This window comes from Apodemus sylvaticus, chromosome 7 (assembly GCF_947179515.1).
Source record: "Apodemus sylvaticus chromosome 7, mApoSyl1.1, whole genome shotgun sequence".
In the NCBI taxonomy this organism is placed as follows: domain Eukaryota; kingdom Metazoa; phylum Chordata; class Mammalia; order Rodentia; family Muridae; genus Apodemus; species Apodemus sylvaticus.
The window spans coordinates 106,280,474-106,290,113 of record NC_067478.1 but is presented as its reverse complement, the minus strand read 5'-3'; the positions used below and the strand labels follow the sequence as shown (position 1 = coordinate 106,290,113).

General features: G+C 43.6%; 1 protein-coding gene across 2 annotated transcripts; it reads left to right on the top strand.

Moving 5' to 3' along the window:
• The first annotated feature begins 72 nt into the window (after nt 1-72).
• Thyn1 (thymocyte nuclear protein 1) lies at nt 73-9,545 on the top strand. Of its 2 annotated transcripts, none has more exons than XM_052188785.1 (8): nt 73-175; nt 316-466; nt 5,913-6,094; nt 7,393-7,461; nt 7,807-7,899; nt 8,583-8,678; nt 9,026-9,176; nt 9,370-9,545. In XM_052188785.1, the coding sequence occupies exons 2-8, from the start codon at nt 424-426 to the stop codon at nt 9,414-9,416; spliced, it is 681 nt and encodes a 226-aa protein (XP_052044745.1). In that variant the 5' UTR covers nt 73-175; nt 316-423; the 3' UTR covers nt 9,417-9,545. The 2 variants fall into 2 exon arrangements, with proteins under 2 accessions (XP_052044745.1, XP_052044746.1); XM_052188786.1 differs by having other exon boundaries at nt 84-175; nt 361-466.
• The last annotated feature ends 95 nt before the right edge of the window (nt 9,546-9,640 follow it).

Genomic DNA, 9,640 nt, shown 5'->3' with positions numbered 1-9,640 from the left:
ATCAAACCTTTGAAGCTTGGGCTCCAGCAGCACTATTGGCGTTCTAAAACTACAGTTCCCAGAGATCGTTGGGGCGGCGCCTCTGAGACCCGTCTTCTACTAAACCCGACCGGGCACGCCAGTCGCCTCAAGGCTCTCTGAAGATTAGGCTGGCAGAGCTTCAGGAGTCTGGGTGGTGTGTTGAATAAATGGTGGTGGGTGGAGCCGAATTAGGAAGGGGCTGAGGAGAATTTAGGGGTAGATTATGCGAGAAGGAAAGGGCACTGATAACGAGAGAAGGATTAGAATGGCTTAATCATAACTTTTCTTCTTAAGTCCCAGGCCTTTTAGGCTTTCTTGCCTCCATCTTGCACCGTACAGGTTTTGGAAGACAAGAGCTGCTTCTTACACGTCCGGTTAGCTTCAGCCTCCTACAGAGAGGCCATGGCGAGACCCCGCAAGAGGCAGATTGGGACTGCTGGTCCAGGTGAGCTGCACCCACGCTGCAAAAGGCAGCACGGAAAGAACGTTTCCGTAGGGCGTGCATTATTTACTTTTTCCACTCCCTGATTTGGAGACTTGGGGCGGGGGGGGGGGGGTGTTACTTATGGTCATCTTTACTCTTTCTGCCAAACCTTCCACTTTTAGCCCCTTCCACTTATTTGTCCATTCAAAGAACAGCTATTAAGCACTGTGTACATGTACAGAACTGTGGTGGCCCATACGTGTGGGAGACTGAGGCAGGAGGATTGCCTTGGGTTCAAGAAAGTATTGAACTGCCGGGCGGTGGTGGGGCACACACGCCTGTAATCCCAGCACTTGGGAGGCAGAGGCAGGCGGATTTCTGAGTTCAAGGCCAGCCTGGTCTACAGAGTGAGTTCCAGGACAGCCAGGGCTACACAGAGGAACCCTGTCTCAAAAAAACAAAAAAAACAAAAACAAAAAAAAAAAAACAAAAAACAAACAAACAAACAAACAAAAAAAAAACAAATCCAAAAAAAAGAAAGTATTGAACTGGTATTACGTGAGTACTACAGAAGTAGGAACCGGTCTCCAAAGTGTGTGTGTGTGTGTGTGTATGTGTGTGTGTGTGTGTGTGTGAGAGAGAGAGAGAGAGAGAGAGAGAGAGAATAAAATATCCTTTACAACATGGGTGAAAACAGACTAATTTTTTAAATTACATTTATTTACCTTTGTACGGTATGTGGGAACGCGCACACGCACTGATCCGAGGATAACTCAAAGGACTAAACCCCCTTTATCACCATGTGCATCATCTCAGGGGTTGAACTTGGGTCCTTAGGCCTTCCACCTGGACAACCCTTAAATCATTGAGTGCAGTAAGTCAGACGCAGAAAGTCATGCCTGGTTTCATGTGAAATGTAAACAGGCCGAAAGCTGGACGGGGAAAGGGAGACCAGATAGGATTCCAGATCTTCCTTGACTACATGGAGAGTGTGTGGCCAGCCTGGACCACAGGAAACCCCACCTTTCACACAGTTTTCTTTCCCTAGGTCTTTAACTTCTTGGCCTGTCAATTTGTAATTGCTAAGTCTCTGAGGCTGACCTGAATTCCTGATCCTTCTGTCCGTGCTCCCAAGTGCTTTGGTTATAGGTTTTTTTAAGTCACCAAAACCATTTTTACTTACCCTTAAACTTCCTGAACTATGTAACTTCAGAGACTACCAAATCCTAGACATAGTTGTTTGGGCACTGACTGCAGCTATGCTTGTGTGCGCTAGGACTTCTCCCCTTGGCCTTATCTTGTGTTTTATCAGTTTTTCTGGGTTTGTGCCACGGCCCTTGGGACAGTGCAGTGGATTCTGTTATCATATGTGCCTGAGGGGATGGAAGTCTGGTCCTCTGGCTTGGCAGTAAGTGCCTCTACCAGCTGAAGCACCGCCATCTGGCCTCTTAATGCTGGAGCTCAATTTTTATGTTAAACCCCTTTCCTGTTTCGAGACTGTAGCCTAGTCTGGCCTTGAATGTGCAGCACGTCTCTTAAGAGTCTTAGGCTCTAAACTTCTGTGATTAAAGTCATGAGCCAACACACCCAGCTTAAAATCTTAAACTCGGATTTGGCTTCATTCTCTTTGAAATCCTATCGGGTGGTTGAAGAATCCCAGGTTGGGAGTTAAACTCAGTTGGTTGGAGGCTGCAGTGGGCTGTGTTTCCTGCTGCTGCTGGCAGTGCCCTGTAGGAACAATAGAGCCAAATCTGACAGCTCATGGCTGTCATCACGGTAATCGTACGTGTCCTAGGCCAGCCTGGTGGATAGCAGGAGACTCACAGCTCTATAACAAATAAAAATGTGTGATCCTAATGCTTGTGAAGGGAAGCTGAGGCAGGAAGGAGTGTGGCTGCAAATTGGAGGCCAGCCTGGGCTACAGAATTCTGAGACCCTGCCTTAATATAAATAGGTGCTTCAGAAAGTATATTCAAACCGATTATTAATGTATATATATGTATGGACACGCCATATGGCAGCTGGTGCTTATTAAATGCTTACAATTCTTGTTTTTTGTGCCAGTTAAAATTTAATAGAAAAAGGCAATTAATTGACTATTAAGGTGCAAACAATGAAGATAAGATCCAGTTCCTTCTCTGAGGGAAACTACAAACCTGTATGAGCAAAAGGTCCTGAAGACAGCGTTGTGGCAGCAGGGACAAGGAGGGCTTACAGGGAAGGCCTTGAGAGGGAAGCAGAATTTGAGCCCAGTTTTAAAAAGAATGGGAGACCTTTCCACCAGCAAAATTGTAGAACTCAGAAAACATGTTTTTCCATTCTCAAAAATGAATTCAGAAATTAAGCAGTGGCAGGCAGAAAGGGCCTCTTTTAGGAATGACAGGTTTCAACCTATTATTGTGATTATTTAGTTACATGTATATGCCTGTTTTGTTTTTTACTGAAAATAGATTCTTCTCTCATACAGTGTCTCTCAACCAGTTTCCCTTCCCTCCACTCCTCACAGTTCCCTGACTCCCCAATCCATCCACTCCCCCTTCTTCTCCCTTCAGAAAAAAGCAGGCCTCCAAAAGATAGTCAAATAAGACAAAACAAGATAAACTAAGACAAGGCAGCTGTCACACTGAGGCTGGGCAAGGCAGTGCGACTGGAGGAAAAAAGTCCCAGGAGCAGGCAAGAGAGTCCACTGCACCTGCTCCCACAGCTGGGCTAACAGCCACAACACACGCAGAGAACTTGGTGCGGACCGTGCAGGCACTGTACCTGCTGCTTCAGGCTCTGAGCCCATATGAGCCCTGCTTAGTTGAATCAGTAGGCCATTGTTCCAGTGTCCTTCATCCTGACTATTGCCCCCTCTTCCTCAGGGTTCCCCTTGCTCTGAGCGGGGACTCAATGGAAACCCCAATTTAGGCTCTCAAGAAATGTTTGGCTGTGGGTCTCTATATCCCCTCCAATCTACTGCCTTGAAGAAGCCTCTCTGTTTTTAACTAGACAAGGCATCACCAACCTATGAGTCTAAGTATGCTTGTTTTTAAGATAGCTGGAGGGGCTGGAGAGATGGCTCAGCCGCTAAGGGCACTGACTGTTCTTCCAGAGGTCTTGGGTTCAAATCCCAACAACCATATGGTGGCTCATGGCTATCCTAGATGAGATCTGATGCCCTCTTCTGGTGTGTCTGAAGACAGCTACAGTGTACTTACATATAATAAATCTTAAAAAAAAAAAAAGACAACTGGGAAATTGTGCTAAGATATGCTAATCAGAGTGGCAGGCATCCATAATGATATTTAATGAAGACTGATATAGTTGCAAACTAAAATCTGAGGTAGTAGAGTTAAGTGTAGATTCAGACAGACTCAAGTGACAACTGTGACTGAATTCATAGTTGTGATCTGACTGCAATCAGTAGCACATTATTCAGATGGACAGCACACCTCATATGTCATGTTTGCCAAAATAAGGTTAGGACCTGGTGTGTTTGTTGAGTGATTGCTGTCTCTCAGGCACATTTTCTTTTATTCACTTAGTAAAAGCCAATTTTCAGGGTTGGAGATGTAGGTCAGTGGTAGAACACTGTGTAGCATATTTGAGGCCCCAAGTTCAATCATTACTACTTGACAAGTGGGGAAATTGGGGCTGATGCTAAAGACCTATAAACCAAGTCAACCAGGAGGTGGAGAATTATAAGTTATTGCTTTTCTCAACTACAGAGTGAGCTGAAGGCTGGCCTTGGAGACTTAAGTGAGACTGTCTCATCGTAAAAACAAAACAAAAATGGGGTAGGAAAATAGCTTAGTGATAGATTGCTGGTCTAGCATAGGTAAAACACCGGGCTCAGTCCCCACCATTGGAGCAAAGAAAAATCTAGTTATTGTTTTTTTTTTAAACCATGTCTACATGGTCCTGATTGGACTTCTTTCAAACTTCTCTTGATTATGATTATAATGGCTAATTTTTCTGAACATTTATGATGGGACTTATATCCTAAGCCCTAGTTGTGTGAAATAATCATTGAAACAATTTCAAATAGTGCTTCATTTCCTCATTGGAAAGAATGGCCTTATTGAAGGCACCGAACTGAGGTGGGGCACACGTACTGATTACTACCAGTATTCTGATCTTAACTCTATGAGGGTCCTCTTTGTCTCATTGAGTAAAATAAACAACCACCATTCTTTATTCTCTTTTATTAAATTTTACAATTTCATAAATGTACAGAATGCAAACAGGCCTCTTTTTTTTTTTAAGTTAGTATTGGTTTTTGGTTGGTTGGTTAGGTTTGGGGATGGGATTTCTCTGTGTAGCTCAGGCTGTCTTAGAACTTGCTTTGTAGACTAGGCTGGCTTCAAACTCATCGATCCATCTCTGCCTCTGCCTCTGCCTCTGCCTCTGCCTCCTAAATGCTGGGATTGAAGGCATATACCACTACCGCCCAGCAGCTTTTAAAATGTTTTAATGTCACTGGGCGGTGGTGGCGCATGCCTGTAATCCCAGCACTCTGGGAGGCAGAGGCAGGCGAATTTCTGAGTTCAAGGCCAGCCAGGGCTAAACAGAGAAACCCTGACTCCAAAAACCCAAAAGAAGAAAGAAAAAAAAAGTTTTAGTGTTTACTTTTGTTTTATATTATGGGTGTTTTACCTGCATGTATGTCTATGTAACATGCTCATGCAGTACCTGCAGAGGCCAGATAGTGTTGGATCCCTTGGGAGTGGAGTTAGACACTTGTGAGCCATGTGGGTACTGGGAATTGAACCCAAGTTTTATGGAATCTTAAGCAGAGCTATGTATATAGTCCCAAGAACACTCTTCTCCCACCCTCTCCTATCTCTCTACTATACCTATATCCTACATGTCTGACCTACAAACCACACTAGCATCTATTAATTTTGCTTTGTGACCTACTAAGTTTAACCATCTATGAAGCCATGGGAGCTGTCTATTAGAGGCTGATGGGCTTCGCAGTGGTTACAAAATTCAAGACAGCAACTCCCCCTCTCCTGGAAGATATCAGTAGGCAATAGTTTTAGCAGTAGAGATAGTACCCCATGAGCTCCTCCCCCATTCATAAATGACTGTTAATAGGATCAGTCTTGTGTGGGCCCAGTACAGGTACCTGCAGTTGATGTGAGCTGATGGTTTCAATGGTCATGTTGTGTCAAGAAGATGTCACTTTTGAGCCCCTGACATGTAGATATTGTCCAGTCTTTATAGAGAAGGTAAGACTAGAGAAAGGTATACACATGAAAGTGAGGCTAGACCTATATCCAGTCATGCTGGTGAGACGGGTAGGTGGGTTAAGGTACTTACTGTACAAGGCGGACTTCTCTATGGGACTGTGGTGCTGCAGCTAATGTTTTATAGAGTCTAAGCTTTGAGTCTAGGTTTGACAGAGTAAGGTTTTTTTTTCACAATGGAACATTGCCTCTCAGCTTGGTGACAAGTATTTTCCTTTGTTTTCCTACTGCAGATAAGAAGAAGCTATCTGGAAAACGTATTAAAACTGAAAACTCAGAAAGCACATCAGTTAAGCTAGTGAACTCTAGCCTTGAGAAGACTACAACCTTTAAAAACGGTGGCGAGACTTTAAGCAACTACTGGCTGATGAAGTCAGAACCAGAAAGCCGGCTAGAGAAAGGTATAGACATGAAGGTGAGGCTAGACCTATATTCAATCATGCTGGTGAGACGGGTAGGTGGGTTAAGGTACTTACTTAAACCCACAGTGAAGGGAGAGCCAACTTCTGAAAGCTGTGCTCTGACCACACATCATACACACAGATAACTGCTCCTAAAAGAAGAGTGACTGTGGTTTATCACAGAATTCAGACAGCAGCTTCTCTCTAAGGAAAAGGTTAAAAATGGAGAGTTGGCATTACTGTCACTAACCTATGGTTGGATAGCCCTTATCCAAAATTCCTGGGACCAGAAAAGAAGTGTTGTAGATTTTAAATGTGAATACCCCTAAGCCCCACCCCAGTCTAATGCTTTAACAGAATACAAGATTTTTGAATATTAGAATATTCCAGAGTATTTTGGATTTCAGATGTTAAGAATAGGCATGCCCTGGTCTTATTGTAGCTTGTTGAGCTGTGGTGTGTGTTTGACATTCCTCGGAAGCCTGCTCTTTTCTGAGGGGAGGCAGAGGTGGGGTGGAGGGGAACTACAGTTAGAATCTAATATATGAGAGATTTAAAAACAAAACAAACCAAAAAAACCAAAAAAACACATGCCCAGCCTGTATGGTTTGTGGATTTCCTATTAAGCAAGGGTTGGCAGACTTTCTGTAACCAGCCAGAGAGGTTTATGGGTTTTATAGTCTGTTGCAGCTCTGTCCCTGTAACAACAAAGTAGCCACACACAACACCTTAAAAGGTAAAACTTTATTTATAAAATCAGGCATTTGGTTCAGTTTCCCAGTGTCAATATAATCTAACTATATAGCCCAAGCTGGCCTCTTAACTTTTGAAGTAGCCCAGGTTGCCCCTTAAATTTAAGATCCTCCTTTCCTCCCAGGTTTAGGAGGGCTGGAATACAGGAGTGTACCACATACCTGGCCCTGCTTGGTTGGTTGGTTTTTCTTACTAGATGACTAGTTGTCTCTCTGACAAGTGTGGCCATGTATTTAGGTAATGAATAGAAGCTGATTTTAGTGCTAGCATGAGAAAAATAGAAATATTAGAGAATTATGATACTTTATTAAGTGAAACACAGGGAACCAGCTGACTTTTATTATCCTGATTATCCATTCAACTAATCATCTTAATTAGCAAAGATCATAATACAAAACCCACCAATGACTCCCTGGAACTAATTTCTAGTAACCTGCCTAGCTCCTTTACAGCCTGTAGCACTTTTCAAGATTAAGGCGAGAACTTCTTGTTTCCATAGAAGCTTACCGATGGGTCAGTGACTTTTTAGTAACGAATGACTTTGATTTTCTTTGCCTAGTTCAGCATCGAGGATCTCAAAGCACAGCCCAAGCAGACAGCTTGCTGGGACGGAGTTCGCAACTATCAGGTAAGGAAACAAGGGGCAGGAGGAACCCTGGAGCCGCCAACAGTAGGACACATGCCTGCCTCCTCCACTAGTCTGCAGGAGCAGGGCCTTTTAGCCAACACTACTTTTCCCTGAACTCTATCTAAAAATGTTTTCAGAAATTTCATAATCACTGTGACAGCATGCAGTCTGCAAGTGGCTTGGTTCTGGCTAGTGTCCTGGAACAAGGCTAGGACTCTGAACAAAGGAACAGACGTCATTATGAATCAGAGAGAAGCTGCAAAACAGAAATAAACATCTAATATCAACAGACTTGCTTTCTTCTCAGCTGTTTAGTGGGTAGCCCTTGTTTTTTCTTTGCCACAGGCTCGGAACTTCCTCAGGGCCATGAAATTGGAGGATGAAGCCTTCTTCTACCATAGCAACTGCAAACAGCCAGGCATCGTTGGCCTCATAAAGGTTAGACACACACATTGGAGCCTGCATTCCTCCCTTTGGAGATTTATTTGTGAAAGGCCTACAGCTTGACCTCACACTGCCTGTCAGGGCCAGTGAGGAAAAGTGCCCTGACCATCATCAGTATGACAGGTTAGAATAGGACGGCGGTCATTTCTGGCCCTACTAATCCTCACTATCTGAGGTTTCTATCAGGTAGCTCCTCTTCACTAAGAGTTTCAGGATAAAACTGTGTGTGGAGTTGGGAGAAAATAAAAACAAGTTTCCAACAGTAACTTATTATTTAGTTTTAGAACATGACTGTGAAACCTTGTAAAACCAGATTTCCTTCCTAGCTATACTTGCATAGGCTGTTATTTCCAGAGTACTAGCTGTCTCTATGGCAAGGGAAAATGGTTAGAATGGGAAGGAGAGGAAGTTTGAGTTAGATGTATATTAAAATTTGAGCAGGAGCTGATGAGATGGCTCAGCAGTTAAGAGCACAGGCTATTCTTCCAGGGGTCCTGAGTTCAATTTCCAGCAACCACATGGTGGTTCAGGACCATCTGTAATGGGATCTGATGCCCTCTTCTGGTGTGTTTGAAGAGAGCAACAGTGTACTCACATATATAAAAATGAATAAATCATTAATTAAAAAACTTGGGCAGGGAGCTAAAATGACTGGATTTGGATTTTTTTATTTTCAGATTGTAAAGGAGGCTTACCCAGACCATACACAGTTTGAGAAAAGTAATCCCCATTATGACCCATCCAGCAAAGAGGACAGCCCTAAATGGTCGATGGTAATATGTGTTCTTGTTTCATAGGGCAGAGTGGACAAGAGGAGGAAGAGTGTGGGATACTGTTAGGTCAAGGAGCACACCAGCTCTCTGCTAGATGAAGTTTTGCTGAATTGGGATATTAAAATAGAATTTTGGCAGCGATAATACCAGGCACCTCCTGCAAAAAGCAAAAACTCTCTGTGGGCACAGAAGCAAGACTATAGTCCTAACTACTCAGTGGGCTGAGGCTTGAAAACTGGTTCAGAGACAGGGATTCAAGGACAAGCTAGGCAACATACTGGACCTATCCCTTCAGATTGGGCATCTAGCTAAACTGGGTTTTGTTCCCTTCAAACGCTGTCCAATAGGTAGATGTACAGTTTGTTCGGATGATGAAGCGCTTCATCCCCCTGGATGAGCTTAAAACCCATCACCAAGCCCACAAAGCTACTGGTGGCCCCTTAAAAAGCATGACTCTCTTCACCCGCCAGAGACTTTCAGTTCAGCCTCTGACTCAAGGTAAGACCTAATATGGAGAGTTGTTGCCCTCACTGGAGCCACCCACAAGAAGGCTGTGTGCTACATTGTTCATTGTTATATACCCAGTACCAGATATTCCAGTTTTTTAGTGGACGACTGCCCGCTGCCCTTCAATTTCCCTATGCAGGAGATGATAAACACCTAAGTCTCACCCCCAATTCCTTTTTTGTAGAAGAGTTTGAATTTATTTTGAGCCTGGAGGAAACAGAACCAAGTTAATCAGAAGGCTCTACTGATGGAATGAACAAGCCAAGATTTTATAAGACAGAAGGAGAAAGCTTACTTTATCTACCTGGGATCATGTACATGGGTGGTTTGTTAATTTTCCCAATAAAAGATTTAACAAGGTTGGAAGTGTTTTCTTCTAAACTTGTATCGGGTGTGGAGGGCTCCTCCATTGGAAGTCTCTTATCTCCAAGCCTGGTTCCTTTGGTCAGCTAGAA

Bases quoted from the DNA above. Each gene is read 5' to 3' on its own strand.
- Thyn1 (XM_052188785.1), top strand. From the start codon at position 424: ATGGCGAGACCCCGCAAGAGGCAGATTGGGACTGCTGGTCCAG. The intron at 467-5,912 runs GTGAGCTGCACC...TTCCTACTGCAG, and splicing joins GATTGGGACTGCTGGTCCAG to ATAAGAAGAAGCTATCTGGA. The intron at 9,177-9,369 runs GTAAGACCTAAT...CCTTTTTTGTAG, and splicing joins AGTTCAGCCTCTGACTCAAG to AAGAGTTTGAATTTATTTTG.